Source organism: Mus caroli, chromosome 14 (assembly GCF_900094665.2).
Source record: "Mus caroli chromosome 14, CAROLI_EIJ_v1.1, whole genome shotgun sequence".
NCBI lineage: Eukaryota > Metazoa > Chordata > Mammalia > Rodentia > Muridae > Mus > Mus caroli.
The window spans coordinates 22,860,003-22,884,846 of record NC_034583.1 but is presented as its reverse complement, the minus strand read 5'-3'; the positions used below and the strand labels follow the sequence as shown (position 1 = coordinate 22,884,846).

At 50.6% G+C, this 24,844-nt stretch overlaps 1 protein-coding gene across 1 annotated transcript; it reads right to left on the bottom strand.

Moving 5' to 3' along the window:
• Tkt (transketolase) lies at window positions 1-24,214 on the bottom strand. The gene is made up of 14 exons (XM_021181349.1): window positions 23,971-24,214; window positions 14,653-14,770; window positions 13,618-13,731; window positions 12,813-12,910; window positions 8,133-8,324; window positions 6,740-6,858; window positions 5,434-5,627; window positions 4,626-4,790; window positions 3,645-3,801; window positions 3,402-3,532; window positions 2,687-2,770; window positions 2,488-2,581; window positions 1,405-1,527; window positions 1-291 (listed from the first exon to the last, which is right to left on the bottom strand). Exons 1-14 carry the CDS (start codon window positions 24,075-24,077, stop codon window positions 116-118), a joined length of 1,872 nt encoding a protein of 623 aa, XP_021037008.1. The 5' UTR covers window positions 24,078-24,214; the 3' UTR covers window positions 1-115.
• Window positions 24,215-24,844: the final 630 nt, after the last annotated feature.

The window sequence follows — 24,844 nt, the reverse complement described above, 5'->3', positions numbered from 1 at the left end:
TTAATTTTTTTTTCTCAAAACATATATTTACCTCCCCACTCAGTACACCTCCGAGCACCTCTGCCAGAACCTCCCTGGAATGTGCAGTTCACCCACCCAGCATCCCATGCCCTCCCTAGCCCTTGGTGACAAGGCCTTTCACAGCTTGCACAATGGCGTCCTTGTCAATACCAAACATCTTCAGCAGCTCAGCTGGCTTGCCACTTCGTGGTACTTGGCTGACAGCCAGGCGAGTGACCGTGACTCCAGGTTCACCCACTACGGCAGCAGACACTGCCTCTCCTATGCCACCTGTGCAGAGGAAAGTCAGAGAGGTCTTAGTCCTGAGCCAGAGATGACAAAGACGGCACAGCCCTTGCCGGAGCAGACATCACTAATCCACCAGGGTTCCCGTGACTTATTCTAAGTCCAGATGTGCACTCTCTTTTTGTTACTTTTTCTTTAGAGATAGCCCAGGATGGCCTCAAGCTAACCCTATCATCTAGGATGACCCTGAACTTCCGATTTGTTCTATCCTACCTCCTGGATGCTGGGATTACAAGCATAAGCCACTTGCCTGATTTTACACAGTGCTGGGATTGAACCTAGGGCTTCGTGCACACAAGGCAAGGACTCTACCATCAGAGCCCTACATCTATTTTTGTTTGTAGCTTTGACTGGCCTAGAACTCCCTATGGAGCTCAAGGTCTTGAATTCAGAGATTCACCCGCCTTCACCTTCTGAGTCCTGGGATTTAGCCTCAACACTTAGCTTTATGTAATTAAAAAAATTGTTTTTAAATGTGTACCGAGTGTTTTTCCTGCATGTCTGTGAGCCACATGCTTGCTCCACGCCCTCAGAGGCCAGGAGAGGACACTGGGGAGCTATAGATGCTTGTGAAGGCGATGTGACTGCCGGGTCTTCCCTGCTCCTTGAGTTAATACTTTAAACACTTCTTTATCTAGTATGTGTGTGTGCACACATGTATGGTACAGGTGGGGGTCAGCTTGACTCCCACAAGTTGTGCATTTGACCTTAGAGTCTCAGCTCGTCTCTCCTCAGAGGCTCCTGTAAGAACAGGCATGCACTTATAGAGGACTCAAGAAGACACTCGGTACTGTCTTTCCTGTTTGTTCCTGTCCAGCCATCTTACCTCCTTGATACGAGGCCCAGGAGTTCAGCTGTGGCCAGAAAACCCAGAGCCTCCATCAGTATAGCTGAGACCTGGCCTCTTCTCAGGCTTTAGGCTTTGGCTTAGGGATCCAGCTAACTCAGTTGCCGGCTGGCTCTACTCCCCGAGCCCCTGCCAGGCCGTGAGCGGCAAAGGCGGACTGTCCTCAGAGGAACTTAAAGTGGTGTCTACCTCTTGCCTCCCCTACTGCTCTCTCTGGCCTTCCCTCGCCAGGCTGGTGCAGCCGCAGTTACCTTCGTAGTAGTGGTCCTCCACGGTGAGGATCCTGCCTTTGGTTGCTCGGGCAGAGTCTAGGATGAGCTTCCTGTCCAGGGGCTTGACAGTGAAGGGATCCAGCACCCGGATGCTGATCTTATCTGCGAGGGAAGACCAGAGTGCGGCTAAGAGAGAGGCTGGCACTGAGCTTCCCCTGTGCTAGAACAGAACTTCAATGGCCCCTTATCCTGAATGGGGGCATCTTGGGCCTAAGAAGAACTACTCTTTGGTGGCTAGCTGTCTGTCCATTTATTCTCACCACTGAGATAGCTCTTCTCCCCTTATTCTCTCCTGTTTGGGAGAGATAGTGGTCAGCTGGGTGCCCTGTGGACCGACTGTTAGAGCAGACTATGGGGCTCTTATCCTCCTATGCCTTTGAAGATAAAAGGAAGAATTCAGATATCTGATCTAACATAAAGGTTTTTGGGGTAATGGGGAAAAGAGCTGTAGCCAGAGTGACTTTCTCAGAATAAAAGCCACCTCACCACACCCAGCTGCCTAGACGGCCTGCCTGGGCGGAGCTTTCTTGACCTCTCAGGCCCAGCTTGCTACAGCCTCAATCCAGTTCACCCCCACATTGCACAGGCCACTCTGAGGTCACCCAACCAAGGGACTATCTTTTGCTTCCTGGTGCTCACAAGCTTGAGATGTGACGTGTCTGGTGATCTTACTGAGAGGATGAGGCTGGCGCTCTGTCCCTACGGTATCACTAGCTAACAACATTATAATAATAATCACAGTATGAATGCCAAGGCACACCTAAGGCCCTGGGACAGTCATAAAGGCTAAGTACCAGTTTACCCATGGGGAATCGGAGACACAAAGACGGTGAATAAGTCATTTAACTAGTGCCCGGCTGAGCTGTGACTTCAGTTTCCCTGGCAGGCTCCATGGCCTCCGATCTGATACACAGGGATCATAGGTGACGATAGTCACCAGTCCTAGAACATAGCAAGGACATGGCATAATGGCTCAAAGGGTGGCTTCAGTTATTGTCATCATGACTTAACTAGAGATTCTATGTGACCAGCCTGTGACCTCCCTGGTCCCTTTCTTTTTACCTTTCTTTAGACTCTCTGCAGCAGCCAAGGCCTCATGCAGAGTTACACCAGCCCCGATCACTGTCACTTGGTCATCCTTGCTCTTCAGGACCACCTGCGGGTGACATGGGGACAGTGAGGGGCCAGAGTAGGGTCTGAGAGTAGAAGCAGCAGCAGGGTGGGTGGCTCCCTTGGGTTCTCATACACGAAGGGCACTGACCTTGGCTTGGCCGACCTGGAAATCCTCGTTGTTGCTATAAATAATGGCATTCTCTGGGCGGCTGGTCCGGATGAAGCAAATGCCCTGGGATTGGAACAGATAAACTGAGAAACACGACAGCTTGGTCTTCTAGAGGGCCACCCTTCCTAGATACAAGCCTCATTTAGTCAGTCAATTATAACCTGGGCACAGTCATTGTGTCCTGGCGCTATGGCAAAGAGATGGGGCTGGTTCTCTGTAGCTGGCACCTCTGAACACACGAGAAGAAGCACCCACAGCTTGGCTAATCTCAGACTGGAAGCAACTTATAAAAGGTAGACTGGCTTGGCTTCTCAGTGGGGCTACTCCCCAGAATGCCTCGGTAAGGCTGGCCCCGGCTCTCGGGTGGGACACGGGAAACTGTATGCCAGTCTGAGGCAAGTCAGTTATTGTCTTGGACCAGGAGGCTCGGGTTACTGTCCTTCAACCCAAGGAAGGCAAACACCAGTGGTCAAGCTGGCAGAGTGCCCATCAGCTGGCCGTGTCTGCCATGATGCACGACGAATGGTATGCTTTGTTCTTCTTCTCAGTCTTGTTTCTTTAAGGTATACACACACGAGGGACATGGCCAGGAAATGCCTCCCTAGGCAGCAAGTGACCAGTTCTACCTTGCACTGGCCTCCTCTTCTGCCTCTGTGGAAGAGCTAGCTTCCAAAAGAACAGCCACACGACTAACCTTTGTGTTGGCTGCTAACTCCACTGCCTTCTCTGTTGCAACTCCATCGCTTGGGTAAAAGACGGTGGACATGGGGACTGACCGGAACATGGCCAGGTCTTCGAGGGCCATCTGAGAGGGCCCGTCTTCCCCTGGAGTATTGAAAAGAAGCTGATGATTGGCTCCCAGCTCCAGTGCGCCCTCCCACACTCACTGGCTGCAGGTGAGAAAGGTACCGTTGCTTAGCAACAGGTCTGAACTCACCAATGGACACACCACAGTGGGAGCCACAGAGGTTGATGTTGCTCTCAGAGATGGCAGCCATGCGAATCTGGTCGAAGGCCCGTGTGAAGAAGGCCGCGAAGGTACTGCAGAAGGGCACTGTCCGGTCACGTGTGGCACAGCCCACGGCAATGCTCACCTGAGGGCAGGAGGGCCAGGTTAGCCCTGAAGAACAGGGAGCCCAGAACCCTCCCGAGGCCACATGTGGGAGGCAGAAGAGGCTGCGATCCCAGTATGCTAACCCTCGAGAGTCGCCTGTGTATCCGTGGCTCTGTCATCTGTTTCCCAGCCCCAAACTCCTTTGACTTGAAATGATTATTTCAAAACTCTTAAAATCAATTTCCTGGGCGTGGTGGCGCACACCTTTAATCCCAGCACTTGGGAGGCAGAGGCAGGCAGATTTCTGAGTTCAAGGCCAGCCTGGTCTACAAAGTGAGTTCCAGGACAGCCAGGGCTACACAGAGAAACCCTGCCTCGAAAAACCAAAAACCAAACCAAAACAAAAAAAAAAACCAACCTGTCTCAAAAGACCAAAAATCAACAAGTTTCCTTTGACACCAGGATGGTTGCAATCTATAATCCCAGCAACTTGGGGCATAGGAGGATCAGGAATTCAAACTAGCCTTAGCTACATATTGAAATCTAGGGCATCCTGGGCTACATAGGAGCCCCCTCCTCCCTTTTTTTAAAGGCTCTATAGACCAGCAGGTCCCCTTTACCTCCATTATCTGTCCTATATACAAGCTCCTCCCTTGGGAATAATCATCCCCAAAATTGGCTACCCAAGGTCAAAGGTCAATGTGGGTTCTAGTTACTCTGTGGTTTTCTTTCAGCTGACCCATGGCTGTCACTCAGCACTGTCAATACGGCTGCCCGAGGGAGAAAGAGGGCTTCTGCCTGCTGCTACCTGTCAGGGTAGCCCTGCAGCTGTGGCTGTGTCCCTCACCCTACCCAGGCACCCACCATGTTTTGCTCGGCAATGTAGCACTCAATGAACCGGTCTGGGTGCTCCTTTTTGAAGAGCTCCGAGAAGGTGGAGTTCTTGGTGTCTCCATCCAGGGCGATGATACGGTCACTGGCGTGGCCCAGCTTGGCGAGGGCTAGTCCATAGGCCTTCCGGGTGGCTATCTGTGGGCAGGAGCAAAGGCTCTGAGGACCACTGAGGCATGTGTGGGGACGGGGTCTAGAGTCTTGTCTGACTTTTAGGGATTTTGAAGCTTCCGAAGGATGAGAAAAATGGGAACCCGGGAGTAGCACGCTTGTAACTCTAGCACTAGGGAGGCAAAGGCAAGAGCATGCTGAACTTAAGGCATCAGGGAACTGAAAACAACAACACAAAGAGAGAAACAGAAAACGAGGCCAGGAACTGCGCACACTCAGGAACACAGGAACTGCACACACACAGGAGCACAAGGGCCCAAGAGCCAGAAGGCTCAGCTGCAGGCTGCATGGATGGGTTTACGCAATGAAAAACCTCGATCAAGACAGCTTTGCCTAGCTTTTGCCAGACTATGAAAAAGTCCTGAACTCTACAATCATTTCAACTAGAAGCTTACTGTGCAACCTTAGGTAAGTACCCTGGCCTCTCTGAGCCTCTACAGGCACATAACTCCCCCATCAGGGAGCAGACAAAGAGCCTGAGCTTCCCTCTTAGGTCACACTTATCCTCACAGCCCCCAGAAGGCACATCTTGGCCAAGACTGTGGGAAGCCAAAGAAGCAAGCAGGCCCACCCCAGTTCCAGTCCATTCACAAAAGAGCCATCCAGGTACCTTGTCCCCCACTTTGTAGCTGGGTGGCGTAGGCATTCGGATGTTAGCAATGTCCACGGATGGGGCATCCTCCTGAGGGGGTGTGGCCAGGATCTTCTTTTTGCTCTGAACCTGGCTGTAAATCTCCTGGATAATCTGCTCGGCCATGTTTTTGGGGAGGGGCTTCCCGTGCCACGCCTCCTTGTCTTCAATCCCTGTAGGACAGGAGACAGGAGGTCAGGTAAGAATGCCCACAGAGGAAAATCAGGGCAACAGTGGTGTCACAGCAAAGGACTTCTGGCCACCACTCAGGGAAATGGCTTGGATGAACCTGAAGAGGAGGAACCATGTGTAGGCAGATGTGTGTCCCCTTTGCCACTGTCCCTGCAGGCCCTGGCCCCAGGCTCCACATCCCTGTCAGAAGACAAAGGAAGAGAGAAAGTACCGCCAAGTTTATCTGACGCATTTGTGAGCGGAGTCCGGTCCTCTCATCCTCTCAGAGCTTTACCATGCGAGGACCAGTGAGGCTTACTATCTGAGGACACTTAATGCCACTGCTGCCCAAGGAGATCCAAGAACAGACCAACCCTTGCAGGCTGCTGAGTTACCTCCAAACCTGCATGGGTTGCAGGGACTAACTCAAAACTGTCAGGCTTAGAAGCAGACACCCTGACCCACCACATCATGGTACCAGCTCGTTTTTCCTTTTTGAGACACAGTCTCACATAGCCCAGGTTAGCCTAAAACTCTCTTCTGTTCCACCAAAGTGTTGGGACACGGACAAAAATATACCACATATTCCCCTGGTCCTACCTTCTGTCTTTTTTTTTTTTTAAAAACAACCATTTGAACTAGGGTGAAAGTTCTCACTGTCTCTGATCATGTATACTCTGATTTTTCCATCTTTAAAGTAGGCAAGGATTAAATGAGGAGGCCTTGGGATCCGGCGTTCACCCCTGGTGTTGCATAGGGACTATGCCTGCTTCACCCCCAAGCAGGGAACCCTCATCTAGGGACTGGCGAAGGCCTCTGCCACATGCTACTCCATTGCACTGCCTCCTTGGCGAGAATTCAGGTCTTCCCAGGAGCTCCTGGGCTGTACAGTGCCACGCTATACTGCAGCCCAGGGCAGATGGCCAGAGCAGGCAGGGACACTCCATTAAGTGACACCCTACACTAAGGTAGGTACAGGGGTTTTTCCTTCAGGAAACTTCTGTCTGTCCATTTGGTTCAGTTGAGACCAGTCACTTTAGGGAGCAGCCAAGAGCAGGCATTTTTCCAGGCTCAAGGGTGGTGGCTGTGGGGTTGGGGAGGCTCACACACAGACCTGTAATCCCGCGGCCCTTGAAGGTCTTAGCGATGATGGCTGTTGGTTGGTGCTTGGCCTGACCAAAGGCCTTGCACAGCTCCTCCACGCTGTGTCCGTCCACGATGATGGTGTGCCAGCTGGGGACAGAAGCAGCACAGGGTAAGGGGCAGCCAGGTGCCAGAGAACCCTGGAAAGCCCCCAGGAAAGATGTGGCCCAGCATCTGGGAGCTCCATACCATCCCACATGCACACCATCCCATGGCCAAACTCCAGCTGCAAAGTCTAAGTCACTACTACTGTTTCTAATCTACACTCTGCTTCCTTTGCTGAGTTTTAATTTCCCTCTTTCCAAACAACCCAAAGCTTAGCTCATGCGCTGCCTTTTTTCTCCTGATCCACTCATTTCCTCCTAAGCCATATTGCAGGCAATGCACTGGGTTTGGAAGCCACTTGTTATTAGATTCATAAAACGTTTGGCTCGGTGTTTATTTGGAGGACACACCTGACCTCCGCAGATGCTGCGAACTCTTATACACTCAATCACGCTATCCACCACGTGTCAAGGAACTGGGACAACTCTGTGCGCCTAGCGAAGCCAAGGACTTGTACATGCTAGGAAAGAACTTTACCACTGAGCTAGGCCCTCGCCAACACCTTTGGGCATATTAATAAAGATTGTATGTATGTAGCTCAGTGTCAAGCACTTGCCAGCACATGAGGCCCCGGTCCCATCCTCAGAAACACACACAAACACACACGGAGACTATAATTTGTCCAAGGTCATGGTTCAAGTTTACATAGGCCCCAGGGGATTAAACTCAAGTTTCCGGACACATATGATCTTGAAAAGACCCTACAGGCTTGTTGTAGTCATTTCCTTATCTACCCAACAGAAAGAATATACCTAACCCCCACCTCTTCCCTTCGTAAGGTCAAGATACCTTGATGGCTGTACCCACCAACAGTCACAACAAGATTCATTACAAAGGGCAGCCATGATGCTCACCCAAGTCCTCAAACCCTGCCCTTTAAATCCCCCTCAGGCAGTGTGGCCCCTCAGAGCCAACAGCTCCATCCAGAGTATCTTGTCTTTGGGGCTGAGGAGCCATGCTGAGGTCAGGAGCCTTCAGGCTGGCGTGTGCTTCCCTGCTTTGCAGCACTTGGTTTGGAATTCACTGCAATGAAAGCTCAGGTAGGGAAGCCCTGACACCAGATCTTTAGGGGAGGAAGCCAGTCCCTAACCCCCAGGCTGGCTTGGGTCCCCAAACACGTGGGTTTCTGGTCCCATCCTCACGTTCAACTTAGCCTCACTAACTGAGCCTGCATACAACTGTGTCTAGGTGGTAGGCTGTACAACCATGTAAAAGAGCCCTTGCTTTAAAGGAGCCCCTCTCAGGCCATTCGTACGTACCCAAAGGCCTCACAGCGCTTCTGGTAGATGTCCACCTGGTGCTGCAGTGGGGCTGGGTCGCTCTGGCCCAGACGGTTGATGTCAAAAATGGCAACGAGGTTGTCCAGCTTGTAAATTCCAGCAAAGGCCATGGCCTCCCAGACGGAGCCCTCGGAGACCTCCCCATCTCCCAGCATGCAATAGACACGGTAGCTGTGGACAAAAGGCAGGTTGTAGGGCTGGTCCCTCTCCCCTGGGAGTGTGAAGCTCTCAACACCACCCTTCCCAGAAAACCTATCAGGCAGCCTATGGAGAGCGGGCAACAGGGATCTGGGAGGGTCATCGGTATCACTAGGATCCTAATGGCTGGCTGCTGAGATGATGAGGACAAGAGGAAACTAAGGAGACATGGTTGGAAGGACTTGAGAGGCAAGCCCTCTATCGGGAGGGGAACTTGGGAGCCAGGCTCAGTCCACCTAGGGGAAGAACAGGCACAATCGCTTGGCATAGGGACTAGGTGTCTCAGAGGCAGGCTCCTTTGAAGCCCAGGACTTTGTCCTAGGCCTTTCTTCTGTGGGGCTTCCTCTCAATACAGGCAAGTGTGGTCTTCTCAAAGCATAGCGGCGAGGTACGAGCATGAAATCAGGACACGGCACTCAGAGAATACAAGTTTTGTCATGGAAGGGTGGGGCTAGAGCCAGGGGACTGGTTCTGAGACTCCCAAGCCCCAGAAGAGGTGAGGGTCTGGAGGTGAGGTAGCAGCGCCATAGCTGGTGCAGGGCCCTGAACTGAGTGACCTTCTTGAGATGAACTCCCCAAATCCAGAGACCAAGGAAACATTCCACAGTCAAAGGGCTTGTCTGAAGGTGACATGTCTGCCTGCATCCTGGACTGGCATCTCCTTGCTATATAAAAATACATGCAGGAGGGGTGATAGGATGGGGGTGGGGTACCCCTACATCTTTCCTGGTGTCCAACCCTGTGGCTCCGGCTGGCCAGGCTCACAGAGGACATAGATCCTCCCTAGCTGTTCCTGAGAAAGGCCCTCAAAGTGACTGCAGGCCCAGGGCCGGGCAGTCAGAGCTGTCAGCATGACTCAGCACTTCCGCAGCCAGAACTCCCTTCGTGCTTCCTGCTTGGGGCTTCTCTTGTAAGGTGCTTGTTAGATGGGATCACTGGTTACCCTGGCTAGGAGGGCCTATAACTTGGTTTTCCCAAGTTCCCTTTTCTCTCCCTGCAGGTTACCAGGGGCCCCAAAACCCCAAGGGAGCTCTGGCCTGACACAGCAGCTCCCCAAAAGGATCTCCATGATAGAAGCCAAAGAGGCAGCCATGTAGGGATGGATCCTGACCTCCACTAAGAGCTTCTGGGGGTGGGGGGGAGGGGAGATATGAATGGTTGTGTCACATGCTCAACACATTTCCGGAAAGTCAGACAGGAGCCAAGCGGGGTTACAGCATAGTCTTGTATGTCAAGATCAGGGACAAGGCTGGCCCCAGACGGTCAGAAGACTAAGGTGTGTGTGTGTGGGGGGAGACCCTAAGGTCCTGAGATGAGAGTCTGAATATATGTGGGGGTCTAGAGAAACTTGAGTTAACCCTAGCTGGAGATGCCTGGCCTGTCAAGAGTTGGAGATTGGTTCTATACAATGATCCTTTTGAATACAGGTATCAGTATCGCTCTCTAGAGACACCCAGCCAATGACAGAATTCTTAATACTAGACTTGCTCAGGGTTCAAAAAATTCAAAGATGTTGGAGCTTGGGGAACAAGTCAGTAGAAGAGTTGCTGGCTTACTATAATCAAGGCCTTAGCTTCCCTGCCCCCCACCCAAAAAATTAAAGATATGAGATGTGCTTAAAAACTTAGACCAGTCCAAAACCAACAACAGTTTCAGGGAGAGGAGCCTGCCTAATGTGTGTGATTCGTTTTTTTTTTTTTGTTGTGAAGACAGAGTCTCACTATGTAGCCTTCACTCACGTGCTATGCAGCCTGAATGGAGGGATTAAAGGCAGCAGGCAGGCTTAATGTTAATTGTGATGAATTCCATCTACTCTACTCTTTAGATAGCAGAAATAAAAGCTCTTCTAGATTAGAGGAGAAACTAAAAACTAAATAAGGGTCAGGAGCTGCGAGGATGAATTCGTGAGCTCGGATAAAGATAAAGCCAGTGTCCACACAGCAGAGCTGTCTGGAAACCACTCCGCATAGGAGACAAGGCTAAAGGAAATATAGTATGTCTACAGGACATCATACAGCCACTAAAACAGCCCTGGCTCACCGGGCGTGATGGCGCACGCCTGTAATCCCAGCACTCGGGAGGCAGAGGCAGGTGGATTTCTGAGTTTGAGGCCAGCCTGGTCTACAGAGTGAGTTCCAGGACAGCCAGAGCTACACAGAGAACCCCTGTCTCGAAAAACCAAAGGAAAAACAAAAAAACAAAACACAGCCCTTGCTCATTAAACAATGAGAAAATGCCCATGAAAGACTGTTTAGATGTTTTAGGGCTCAGCGGGTAATGGCACCCGATGCCTTATTATTCTCCAGTTATCCTCTGGCTTCCACACTTCGCCATGGATGCTATGCGTTAATGGGGTCGGGGAGGGGAGGGAGACTGTGTTAAAAAGCAAGATGTGAACTTATATTAGGATTACAAATTTGTAAACCTTTTTATGAAGACTTTGAGGGCAAGAAATATATTATTAGATTTAAATTAGGGCAAGGGGTTAAGAAAAGAAACTGAGGCAGGATGATCAGAAATTCAAGGTTAGCCACAGCAACTTAGCAAAATATAGATAAGTAATAAAATGAGGAGCTAAGGTATATGCATGACACTTCTCTCTCTCTCTCTCTCTCTCTCTCTCTCTCTCTCAAATGACTGCTCTCAGTGCTCAACTGGTAATACCAACATGTCATTCCATGAGGGGCTGTTGTCTTCTGGGAGATCTGAATTTTAAATTATGTTTTTCATTGAATAGCTTTCTAGGATGTAGTGTTTTTTGGAAGTGCTATTGAACTTATAGTATTTTGTCCTTGTAAATAAGAATTTTAGCTATGCAAATTACAGGTCACAAAGACATGTGTGTAAAGTATTGTAGTTTTGAAAACCCTGGGACAATGTTTTATTGTCCTTGAATTTCAAAGAGTAACTAACACACTAGGAATTTGAAAACACTGAGAAATTTTTTTAAAAAAATTGTTACCATTGATGAATAAATGATCTTAAAAACAAAACTTTAAAAGACTTTACAGGGATACCACAGCAGTAGCCCACGCAGCTCTATCGGGGTGCTACCGCTGGGTGCCTGGCTGGGCCTGATAATCTCTTGGTGCCCTAAGCGATCTGAGTCCCCCCACCCTCTGGGTACTGTCTGAGGGCCCAGGTCTCAGCCAAGCCTGGCTCTATGCCAACACAGCCTCTGGGAACTAAAGCCCTTCTCTCTACACTGGCTTGTTCTATTATGTTGAGGTCAGAAAATGATCCTTCACGGGGAATTATTTCAAGTATCTGTAGGGAATAATTAACTCACATCTATGGTTCTAGGCCAGATAAAATGTCCTTAAGCATACACCTCATTCTCTGAGACACCTCACCTCAGAGTGAATCACTTCTGGGTGCGGCTACGCCAGCCCTAGAGCTCAATAGCTGTCATCCCAGTGACCCTGGACTGGAGGTTGGGTACTGGAAGGATTGGGGCTCTCCTAGAGACTAACTTTGAAGTCCCCCTGTCCCCTCAAAGAACTTCCTACAACAGTAGGTACTCTCCAGTGTGTAGGGAGAGCAGTCAAGCTTCGTGCAGCTGCCTGTCCTCAGAGGGACCTGGCTGTGGCCACTCTTCTGCAGCGTTGGCCTTCAGGGAAGTGGGATGTCCCTGGCTATGGGCCAGTCCCCTCCAGTTTTCCTAGGAAGCTTTTTGCCCACAGGGCACCTGGGGACTATGGGTGTCCCCAGGTTGCCTTCTGGACACTCAGAGCAAGACAAGAGGATCTAGGTGAGTATTGTCCCTAGCTACTTCATCCTCACGCCTCTCCCATCTCACAGGGGCTTTATCAAGCTGAAGATTAGCACTCAGCCTCGCTCCTACAGGGTGGTCCGGAGGTACTGTTCTGACCAGTGGCTACTCCTAGCAGCCTGTACACTCTGCTTCTGAGACACAACCTGTCCACAGCAGATCACGTGGCTGAAATCTGCCCGAGGGCACTGGGAGTTCTACAAACCGCCTGGTGCTAGAATAGCTAAACCTACCTACCAGGCTGTACCCACACACTGCAGTTTCTTTACTCGCCAATGGGAGGTGACCCAAGGACCCCGGAGCCCTCTGGAACACAATTTGATCCTCTTCAAATGCAAGGGCAAGTAGTCCAGGCCAAGCTTCTTGGTGCCCAGTCAGATACGGGGGTGGGAGGCAGGCTCCTCTGCTACTGCCAGGGTCCAGGCACTGGACTGAGTCTGTGTGGTAGCTCATGTACTCAGAGCAAACCTGGCCTGGAAGCCAGACTCTGGGGCGGCTCCCTCTGTCCTGTAAGTCTGTCTCATCTGAAAAGGTGCTGCCTGTATCACCAGCTTCAGGGCTTTGAGAGCAGAAGACCGAAAGTATTTATCTTACTTAACCCTAGTCAGGCTAGGGGGCAATGTGGGCCGGCTTAGCCTGAGCCACTGAGGACCCCCTCTCAACGTTACCAAGTAGGGAGCGGGGGTTACCTGGCTTTGTCAAAGTATTTGCCTGTGTATGCCATCCCGCAAGCAGCTCCCAGGCCCTGGCCCAGGGAGCCAGTGGCCACATCGGTGAAGGCTTGTTTCTGTCACAAGAGAGATCCACAGTTATTCAAGGGTCCAGTAAAGAGCTGTTTGTTTCCAACTTACACTCCCCTCCCCCACCATCAGTCAGGGCAGCATCCGCACCCAGAGCCAGTGGGTGTGTGAGTGTGTCTCTCCACACAGAAGAAGGCCCTTCTTATTCAGACAGCAAAGCCACTATGGGAGTGGGTTCAGTTCCAAACCCTGTCCCCTAGTGAACTATGTGACGTCAGGCTGGAAACTAAACCTCTCTGAACCTTAATGGTCTTGTGTATAAGCACAGCTTACCACATTCAGAAGCTAGAGGTCAGCGATAGAGAAAATATAACAGATGATAGATAGCATCCGGCCTTAGTGAATACCTACATCACAGTGTGCCAGCGATGTGCCAGCACGTGCTGGGAGCAACTTGGTACAAACGGCTTCATTGCCTAGGTGCCTCTGTACCACGGTACCACCTCTTTAAGTCTCTCTAGGGACCTCTCTTCTTGAGTGGTAGTACCCACTCATGGCTCAGGGGCTCGTGGGGGGAAAGGGAAGCTCGGGGTTCATCCTTGATCAGTACAAGAACTCACCCCGTGCTGGGGAGCACACAACGTGCTCCCATCCCGCCTCATCATAGTTGGCTCCCCTGCCTCATTCCTCTCCCTTGCGCCTAGGACAGGAAGATGAGGCCGGGGTCCAGGAGGCTGCCCGTCAGGGGACTTACCGGGACAGGATGCCCATCCAAGTCAGAGCTGATCTTCCTCAGGTTCAGCAGCTCGGCCTCGGGCAGGAAGCCAGCTTCAGCCCAGACTGCATATAAGATGGGAGCTGCATGGCCCTGTGGGGGTGGGGAGGATGCACAAGGAGGAGGTCACGGGCAGAGCCGCTGGGATCATTCCTACAGCACATGGGCAGGGCCGCTGGGTTCATTCCTACTGCGCATGGGCAGAGCTGCTGGGATCATTCCCACCATGCGTGGAGCTTGGGGCCTGGCCGAGCAGGCCAACCAGGATATCCATTTCAGATGAGGAAGCCAAAGAAGGCTTCTCCCCTTTCATTCCTCTCCAGATTCTTGGTTTCCAGCCCAAAGTTCCCACAGCCAAAAGTGGGTAGACGCCATGTCAGACAGGTGCAGGGTCACAGCTGTGCAGCCGCGGGAGTCCAGCACTCCAGCAGGCAGCAGCCACCCTAATCCTCCTTTCTGGCATGGAACATACTTGGACAGAGTTTTAAGCCCTACAGCCTGCCCTGGGAAGCCAGAGGCTGTCGAGCCAGGCCAGAGGACAGGTGGATTTGGGGGCAATTGTGGTATGGTCTGTGGCTGTGATTTTTACTAGAAGAGGAAAGGCAGGGTATCTGCACGCCCAAACTGCAGTGGAGTGTTACTCAGAAGGAAAGCAAGCCTTGGTCCCCAGGATGCTAGCACAACAGAGGGATTCAGGCAGAAGATAAGAAGGAATCCAGACCTTCTGACCTGGATTTGAGTGCTGCCTGTCAGTATCAAAACTGAGCACACACCCAGCAGAAGCACAGGTTCTGCTGCTACCCTGTACCCTGCTTTGAAGAGTCTTTCTGATGTACCAGGCTACCCGAAGAGTGGAATTGGTTCCTTAGCTCCGGTTCACTACCAGACCGGCACAAGACATAAAGGAGGTGTAGGACCAGCAGGTGGGGTAGGGTGGGCTGGGGCTCACACTGAATTCCAGGGTCCTTACAGGGCCCAGCCCCAGGTAGGTGTGGCAGGCGGCAGGGCTCTTACCTTAGAGAGCACAAAGCGATCATTGTGAGGGTTTCGGGGATCCAGGGCCTTGTAGCGCATGGTATGGAAAAACAGGACAGCCATGATCTCGGCAGCGCTGCAGCATGATGTGGGGTGGCTGTGGCCAAGGAGAGAAGACAGACATGAATACTGTAGCCCCAGACCCTGACCTACAACATCCATTCTGGCATGTGTCAGGGGCCTGAGGACGCCTGTTCTGAGGAGACTCACAAAGGCCTGGCCCATCAGAGCTACATGCTCCCACTCCTTAGAAACACGGTATGGGTTTAAAGGAGGCCACTGTTGATGGCTTAGGATCTGGCGTTGCTAATGGGTCAGGGACTGCCATGCCCTCCAGAGAGTACCCACTGTGAGGGTAGAGCTTACTCCCTACCTAGGAGTTCCTAGAGGGAATCTAAGGACTGGGGAGGGATGATACAACTGACCAAGGAGGCCCACCCCAAAGAGACTGCCCAGAGCTCACCTGCTTATGAGGAGCATTCTGCCCACCCCAGGGTGCCCTGGCGTTATAGGCAGAGGGATAAGGGAAGGTTTGTAAACCCAAAACATCGGACATTAGTTTTCTGGTTGTGTTTTGAATGGCCACTCTGAAAGCTAGCACTCAGAACCATGCAACACACAAGCTCCTATCCTGAAGGTAAAAACCCTTCTGCCTGCCGGAGGTGGGGCTGGCAAGAACCTGCCCTTCCAGTTCTGGAGTGGTAGGGTCTCTATTTTAGAGTCTTGTTTTGATAGCTGAATGAATGGTTTTAGAAAGCACAAGGATTATATCCTAGAGACCGGATTAGTTTTGGTCTCACAGGATCGCTTGATGAACCTGGCCCCTACCCTGGGAATGGGGTCAGAGTCTGCCTAGCCATTCTCTATGAAGGTCAGCCTCCCCCACATGCAGCTCAGCTCGGCCCTGATGTCGCTGTTCCAGACGCTTCACACTAAAACATGCCAACACGAAGCCCAAGGGCGCATGCAGCCTTGGGTGAGGGTCACAGCAGCGGCCTCCTCCCCTCTGGGGCTCCCCATCAGGTTAGGGGTAAATCGCTCTCAGCATAGATGAGTTAGTAAAGAGGTCCAGAATGGTCCATGCTGGTTTAGTTCCCAACACACAGTAGCCTCATACTTAACCATCTCTATGAGAACTCCTGGTCATGGGGGAAAGACACTACACCTGAAAAGAGGGAGGTGAGGACAAGTGAACAAGAAAGTCTTGCCTGTCTCACGGGGAGCCTAGTCCCCAGCTCCCAGCACCAACCTCAGTTGCAGAACACCCCAGGCCAAGTACCCTTCCCACCTGAGTCCAGCCTCGTCCCCAAAATGACTCAGCGGTTAAGAGCTCAAACCCCTCTTCCACAAGTTCCAAGGTCTGCTCCCAGTACCCTTAACCCAGCTCCAGGGGTTCTGACACCCTCTGACCCCCATGGGCACCTACACTTGTATGCATATACCCACACACAGACACACAACTGAAAATAAAATAAATCTTAAAAAAAAATGAATGCAATAAAAATCTGAGGGGGAGGGGGAGATGCGAAATGTCGAGGCTGTTGTGAGGAAGCTTCAGTGGGGAAGGAAGTGCCCAACAAAATAGGAGTGGGGACTCTGCCTACTGACCGCAGGGTGACACTCTTGCATGGCCACAACTAAGGACTCTCAGAGAAACTATATGGCAAAGTGATGTCTGTGGCAGAGGAATGCCCAGGCTCACACAGAGGACACATGGAGGGAGAGATCTTGTTGATTGATAAATAGAACAAACCATTGATTTAAGCTCTCCTAATTAGGCCCCAAAGAGGAAGCCTGTAACACATCTGGCCAGCTGCAGATGTAGTCTTCATACCCACTAAGTAGACCCTATGTGCCTTCTGAATGGGGGGTGGTGGTGGTTTACAGGCTGCCACATACATGGGAGGTATGACTCACTCATCACCCCGGGGCTCTGTCTTTGTTTATGAAGGGGATGCTGTGAAGAGATGCTTGGGTAACCCAGTGAAAGCTAATGCAAACGTTGATTGGCCACTGCCAAACCTCTCAGGGCCTTCAACGACTCATCTATAGGCCAGGACCCTGGCTCACCTGAGTCACTCCGTGCAAGAGAAGAGAATGAGCCAAAGATTGAGAGAAGGTGCTGGAAACTGTAAAGTGCTGAGCACCAGGGAGACAGACATGGCCACTCTGAAACAGCACAGGGACCTGTGGCTTCATGGACTGAACCCCCCTTGCAGTTCAGGCCGCCTGAGCCGATGCCTGCAGGTGCTACCTGTAGTTCACCTGAAGACATTGGCTGAGCAGAGGTGGAGGTATCTACCCTACCACCTGGCTCTTTGTGCTACACAGAAGTTTCAAATAGACTTGGCTGCTTGTTAAAAAATGCTGCCTTGGCCCAAGGAGCCATTTACTATCCGGATCAAGTGGACTGAGTTTAAAGAGCAGAAAAAAAGATTTGTGTGACAACGTGTACAGGGGTACATACATGCACGCAGGTAGCATTGGTGGTCTTTCCTCAGGCACTGTGCACCTTAGTTGATTTCTGAGACAATCTCCTTGGCCTGGGACTTACCAGTCAAACCGCTGAGCCCCATGAAGCCCCCGTCCCTGCCTCATGTGTATGGAATTATGAGCGGATACCATGCCCAGCTTCTTCACATGCGTTCTGAGGGTTCTCAGGTCCTAATGCTTATAAGGTATGAACTAACACTCTAGCCCAGAAAAGAAATTCAAAATAAAACAAGAGCTACAGATGGCTCAGAGGTTAAGAGCACTGACGACTCTTCCGAAGGACCCAGGTTCAATTCCCAGCACCCACAATGGAGGTTGACAATCTTCAACTCCAGCACCAGGGGATCCAATGCCCTCTTCTGGCTTCTATCATCACTGCATGTAAAACATCCATACACATAAACTGAGAAATAGAATTCCCAGAAATTCATGAAACAGTAAGCGAATATTTAATAGAAAGAATGAGAGCTAAGAGCTAGTCCTTTCTAAGTTATTATTTGCAGGGGCGGTGCTGGGGATTGGAGCCAAGGCTGCTGAGCAAGGCAAACCCTCTAATAACACACTACACTTCTAGCCCAAAGGCTAGTACATACGGGGAGTGAAGTAGTTGGGAGACCGAAAAGCTAGCCAACTTTTGTCTGTCTGTCTGTCTTCTAGATTTTAAGACAGGGTTTCTCTGTATAAACCTGGCTGTGAAATTCATTCTGTAGACCAGGCTGACCTTGAACTCAGAGATCTGCCTGTCTCTGCCTCCCAAATGCTGGGATTAAAGATGTGTGCCACCACCACGAAGCATTGTTGTTGTTTTAAGTAGAACTTAAGGTCCAAGTATATGGTAAATATTCTGATCTACCTGATGTAAATAGATTTGAAAACAGAAAACGCTCTGGGGAAATATAATTTACCCAAACTTGTTCAAGAAGGAGAAAACTTGAGGCACTTGGCTGTATAGAATGAACATGTTGGAGAGGCCTCGTCCCCAAGACCCAGCAAGCCAATGTACTGGAATATACACAGGAGCAATCATATGCTCCCTATGTACTCCACATGTTCCCACAGCAAGGAACCATCTGGAACGAAGCCTTACATGCATCAATAGAATAGATGAATGAAATACAACGGGGCACCATAGCAGTAGCAATTTGTGACCCAACATCAACGTCACCTCACGAACACAGCATGAAAACTGTACACCAGAGACATAACAGAGAAGACATTGTAAATATTTACACATGTAATTTATGCACATTATATAAAGAAGACAGAATAAAGGCGCATCCAGGGTGTTTTGTGGGATAGCAGGAGATAAAGAAAGATAAGGTGACAAAGAAGTCACCTCCTCTATCACCTCCCCATCTTATTCTGTGAGACAGTCTTTCATTGAACCTGAGTCACTAACTGGCTAGACAGGGTGGCCAGTGAGCTCTGGGGTTGTTCTAACAGAGCTGGGACTACAGGTGTCCATTGGAGATCTGACCTCAGGTCCCCACGCTTGCATACAGCCTTTTTTTTTAATGCGCCCATCTCCCTCCCAACTTTATATTTGGTAAATTGGGTGTGGTGGTACACACCTGTAATCTTAGCACTTTTGAGGCAGAGGCAAGAGGTTTTCCCATGAATCCAAGGACAGCTTGCTCTCTATAGTGTGTTCCAGGCCAGCCAGGTTTATAGAGTAAGACCTTGTTCCTGAATAAATTCAGGGTGTCAGATGGAAGTCCCTCAGACACAGAGCTGATTCTCACCCAGAACGAACCTAACCCTGGACCCCAGGCCATTTCTCTGGATCTTCACCCTGCTTTCCCTCTTCTGAACCAGCTAAGTTAATAGTTGCACTAATGTCATCACAGATCAGGTCTAATGGATTTTACATTTGGGGCTGGGACTGTCTGGGTCCTCAGAAGCCAGGCGACCTGTCCCCGCAAACAATAGAGCTAGGACAAAGCAGGATGGTAAGAGAGACTGGTGATTGAATGTGTGACATACAAGGGGATAGTGAAATGAAAGAAGAATCATGCCACCACATGAACACATCGACATCTTATACCACGTGCAAGGAGCCAGACCCAAAAGACCTCATTCTGTCCAGTTGCATTATGATAAAAGTATCCAGATGAATTAAATTTACAGAGATGGGAAATCAGACCCAGTATGGGATGAGACGGAAACCTGGGCAAGAGAGACCTTTCGGAGGCTGGAAAATGTCCTAAAGTTAGACGTGATAAAGCCACTAACTTTGATGACTTTAGATTTAAAAAAAAAATTAGCTGAGAATATAATTCAGTGGTAGGTACTTGCTTGGCTCTGGGTCCATTCTCTAGTACCACAAAAACAGAAGTGTACATTTAAAACTTTTCATTCTGCAAAGCCCCCCTCCACAGAGCTGTCACAGATCTGTTTGTAGAAGGAAAACAGTGTTCAGAAAGCCCAGTGGAGGAAGCTCTCAGGAGTTTGTGCTCCTAGACAAGTTGTACCACCTTTAGCGGTCATGGTCTTCACCGTTCACAGATGCGGAGCAAGAGGTCCCAGCGTGATCTCTGCTCTACCTAACCACTAGGTCCAAGGGCACCCTACCAGCTCTGTTCAAGTCCCTGGCCTTTGGGGTGTCCCTGCTCTTAATTCTGTAGGACTAGGGTCTGGAGACACTGGGGCAAGTCTAAGAGCCAGTTTGAGTTCAGGGGAAGCCATGAGGTCATCACCAGCAGACCCTAACGTAGTGCCCACCGCTGGTTCCTAGCTTTAAGGAATATGGTCGTTAGCACTCTGCTGACTCAGAGGTTACCCAGGCAAAGAGCCCAGTAGTCCAAGAGCTGCCAGGTGTCTTCACCCTGAGTTGAGAAACACTGTTGCTGCTGTTGAGGCAATCTCAACCACAAGGTTTTGCTCTTGCCTCAGTCAGAAGGCCCGAGGCAGCCTGAAAGGAGCTAGCCCTTGGAGGCCTTTTCTACTTGAAGAAGCTGATTCCACACAGGGGCTAGAGTCCTGAGAGGGCCCTCTGCACAGTTGGTCAGAATGTTCCTGAATGCCAGAGCTGGGGAACAGGGAACTAACCACTTTCACTGCAGGGCTTGGGACCCAGAGCCTACTTACTCTGAACCCTTAGCTTCACTCCTAAGGGACCTGATTTGAAAGCTACAGTTTTGCCGGGCGTGGTGGCGCACGCCTTTAATCCCAGCACTCGGGAGGCAGAGGCAGGCGGATTTCTGAGTTCGAGACCAGCCTGGTCTACAGAGTGAGTTCCAGGACAGCCAGGGCTACACAGAAAAACTCTGTCTCGAAAATAATAATAATAAAAATAAATTTAAAAAAGGAAAGCGACGGTTTGGATGCTATTTATGTGTTTCCCATTGGAAGTCTGGTCCTGAGCATAGAGGTAGTGTGGAACCCTGAAAGACCCTTAGCTAAACTTGGGCTATGCTTTCTGGAGGTACTGTGGTTTGTGGGACCTGCCCCTCCTTGGTCTCCATCTTCCTCTTTGGCTGTGTTTTTTCCTCTCACATATTCCCACCAGGAGCCTCACCCACACATGCTGTTTGAACTTCCTCCATCTAAAAACAACTGTTTAAACAATAACAAACCCAAAACAAACAAACAAACAAACAAGGATAAAATCCAACTTAACAACCTTGTCTTTGGGCTGGAGAGTAGACTTGTGGGATTAAAATTACTTTTTGCTCTTGTCAGGGACCTAAGTCCTATTCCTAGCACCCACATGATGGCTCACAACCATCCAGAATTCCAGCTCCAGGGAATTCAATGTCCTCTTCTGACTTTCACAGGTACTAGGCATGTACATACATGTACACATACATACATGTAGGAAAAACACTCATACACACAATCTAAAAACAAACAACAAACTCCAACCAAAATAAACAAATAAAATAAAACTCGTTTCTTTGGGGGATGGGGCAGAGACACATAACTTTAATCCCAGCACTTGGGAGACAAAGGCAGGCAGATCTCTGTGAGCTCAAGATCACCCTGGTCTACAAAGTTCAGGGACAGCCAGGTTTCTGTTACACACAGAAACCATGCCTTCAGAAATAAAAAAAACAACCCCCCCCAAAAAAAAACCCCAAGAAACAACAATAAAAACCTTTTTTTCTGTAAAGTTAGACTGCCTCATGTATCTTGTAATAATTAATAATGAAAAAAAAAAAAAAAAAGGCTAACCACTTTTGTAAGATCCCATCACTTAAAGATGGAGAAATGGAAGTTCTAAGAAAGTTAGGATCTTCCTGACAAATACATCTGCTGTTCAGAACAGAGACAGGTTAGATCTGTCTCCTGTGCTCACAAGCCAGGGCTGGGTCTACCCTATCCTCCCAGGTACTCACTCTCCCCAAAGCCTAAGGGACTAGCTGAAAGCACAGACTACTTCCCCTTTAAGTCAGGCCCAACTCTGATGCATCCTCAGGTGGCACTGGCCTCCATCTGGCTAACACAACCTAGCCCTGCAAGTGAGGGCTGAGAACACTTAGCAGCCACAGCAACCTGGCCACTTCTGACAAGGCCATTGGAGTTTCTTTGATAAAGCTTGGGTGAGTTGGACCCTTGCCACAGCCGCCTCTGTATGAGAAAAAGATGACCCGGGAAAGCCTGACCCGTGGACGCACTGTCCACCAAGCTCCCCACACAGAAGCCAGTGGACTCACTTTCTGTGGCCTGGTGAAGTCTATTGTCTACAGTGCTGATGATGCACTATGGGAAGTCTGTCCAGTCAGGACTTCTTGCCATCCTGAAACCATCACCCCAAATTGTCCCAAAAGATGGGACAGACTGGTTAGGTGGCCAGTTCAGCTGTCTGCAACTGACTGGGTCAGAACTTCAGAACTGAGCCTGCTTTCACACGTGATGAACTCTCTCACTGTAGTGAGCATCCAAAGAAACATTCAGTCAAAATACATTCACATCTCAAGTCTTCCCCAAACACTTTCTGTACACGCACACACTCTTTGCACACACATTTCAAAATCATTCTTGTGACAGGGGTTGAGGAGCAATGCTACTTCCTTCTGAAAAACAAAATTTCTCCAAGTAGTACCTTTCTGCAAGGAAAATATATACCGGAACTGGCAACCCATACACTCAGCCTTTGCGTACCCACCTCTTCCATTTGTAGCGGATTCTTTCAGAGTTCAATGACTGCCTAAGGCTACAATGTAAACAGTGTAACTCTGTAGCCACCTTCAACCTTCTCCCCTGGAGACCACCCCTGCTTTGGAAGTCCCTAAGAGCCGTAAATGTTACTTAGTTTCTCTTCATCTGAACTTGGCTTTCCCTGCTCCTCCAGCCTGATGCCGTCCCATGTGCCCAAGAGGACTTTCTGATAGGCCAGGCCCCCAGCAGGCAGTACTAAATAGCCACTGATTTCCCCAGTCTGGGGAAATCAACATACTACACTTCAGTGTCTTCATGTGTAAACTGATTATCAGAATGCCACCCCAGGACGCTGTGTTGCCCAGGAATACCCACTTAGTTTCTCCCTGATCCTGGAAAGGTCTACATGCGTATCCAGCATTGTAGAATGGTCAGCTGCATAGGTACCAGCTAGTCAACTACTTCGCCCCTCTGACCAGACTTCAGACCTGGAGGGAGATGTAGGGGCCAGTAAAGAACAAGTAATAAACGATGTGGATGTGAAGATCTACTCTGTGCTAAGCTAGGTAGAGAGGACAGTATCTCTACCAGACACTGAGGAAATCCAGAGAAAAGGAAGTCAGGTCTCTACTTGGGCAGGGAGCACCCTCTATCATAGGCAGTGAGCTAAAGCCAAGACAGATAACAGGTCCAAAGTATGCATGGGAAGTTGGGTGGCAAAGGGTTCCCAGTTCAAACCTTCTGAGGACATCCCGTCTTAAAAGCACAAGGGCTAAGTTAAGGAGGAACCCACGGTAAAAGGCCAGAGAAATGCACTCCTTTAATAATATGTTCTGTATGGAACTGGCCAAAATCCAGAATCCTGGTCTTTGTTCTAAGCTCACAGCTTGTCTGGGTTCCTAAAATCTCCCTCCCCAGAACCCCAAACCATTCCAAGAAGCCCAGACCTCTCTGTCTCAGGTCTCACACCAGGCCCAATGGAGACCTTAGAATTTCTTGAAACCACCCAGTGTGCAAACACCGTTAGCCCAGAACTTCCTATTTCGCGTGGGCCTCGCCCCTTCTTTCTACAAGCTCCCTTCTCCCCAGACTCTCACTCCAACCTCTTTGCTCGGGTCTAAGCCTCTCTTGGTGTTGCATCGTCACCTCCCTGCCCCCACCCTGGAGTCTTCAGCAGCACCGGGACCCCAGCCCACACATAGCAGGAGAGGCAAGAAGTGTCGAGGAGGGGAGCGTGGTTAGAGATACAGAGAAGGGTGGGCCCACAGTCTTCTGCAAAATGGTGGGCTCTACACACATTCTCTGCCTACATTGCAAGGGCTGAAATTTCAGCTCTTACTGTGACCTTGGACAACTGATATAAACCCGGAACCTCAGTTTCCCCATCTGCAAACCAGTGGAACCAACAGGCTGGTGGAGAGCTGGAGCCCACACGTGCTCAGGTTTCTCCCGCCAGCAGTCATGGTGGCCTCCGGGGTGCAGCCAGAGCGAGGAGGCGCGCCCGGGTGCAGCGGGAACCGGGAAGCCCGGGCCGGCTGGAGGCGCTCGCGAGACCCGAGGCCCACGCGGTCGAACCGGGCCGCTCCGGAGCAGCGGAAGGCTCCGCCATCTGACCGCGCCCTCGTGGCGACATCGTGCTGCGCGACACAGAGCCAGGGAGGCCGCGGGACCCGGCTCCCAGCCCCGCCAGAAGCGCGCGCTCACCCTGAGCCTGCCGCGGTGGTGGCCTGGATGGAGCTGATGCGTAGGCGATTGGCTGTGTCCTTCAGGGCCTGGAGCTTCTGCTGATCTGGCTTATGGTAACCTTCCATGGCGTGGTAGGGCGAGGACGAGGACGAGAACGCAGAGGACAGAGACACAGAGCCAGCAGCGGCTCAGGAAGCGACCCGCAGTGACCGAGGACGGGTGCTGCGGGCGGGCGCGTTAAGACTCCCTAGGACCCGCCCATGGGGGGCGGGGCGGGGGTGGGGCGGGGCGCCGAATCACCCCAGGCCGACGAGTGGCCTCTGGCCACGCCCCGCATTTAGTGGACACATTTAGTGGAAGTCGCCAGGCCTGGGGGCTCTGTCCCCGCACAGTGCCCTGTTGGAATTAACCACACACTAACAGTAGCAATAAAGTAACTTCGCCACTACTCCAGGTTCTAAGCATGGCTCAGAGTTCCGCGGCTGACTTGGGTAAGACTGAGAAGAGAGATACTCATCGGTAATTGCACTTTTCTAAGGAAAAGGTTGAGGCTTGGCAAGGTTAGATTGAGATTACAGGGCTGGTGGGTAGCGCCGCAACAGATTATCCTCAGTCCAAAAAGATCCCAGACATGAGAATAAATATACACTGCCAGAAACGATAATACTGAGAAGTTACTAGGAGTATGCTGGTCTCAGACTACTAGAGCCTACCGACAAGAGTGGATTCAAAGAGATTACTGGGTTTGCCTCTGTAAGGACAGTTAGCTCCTACTGCTCTTACCAGATCTGGTGGAGCTGAGAGGACTGAGCAGCTGTAACAGAAAGCGTTGCCTTCACAGTCTCCTTGGATCAGTCTCATTGGATCCATGACACACACTCGGGTCAATACC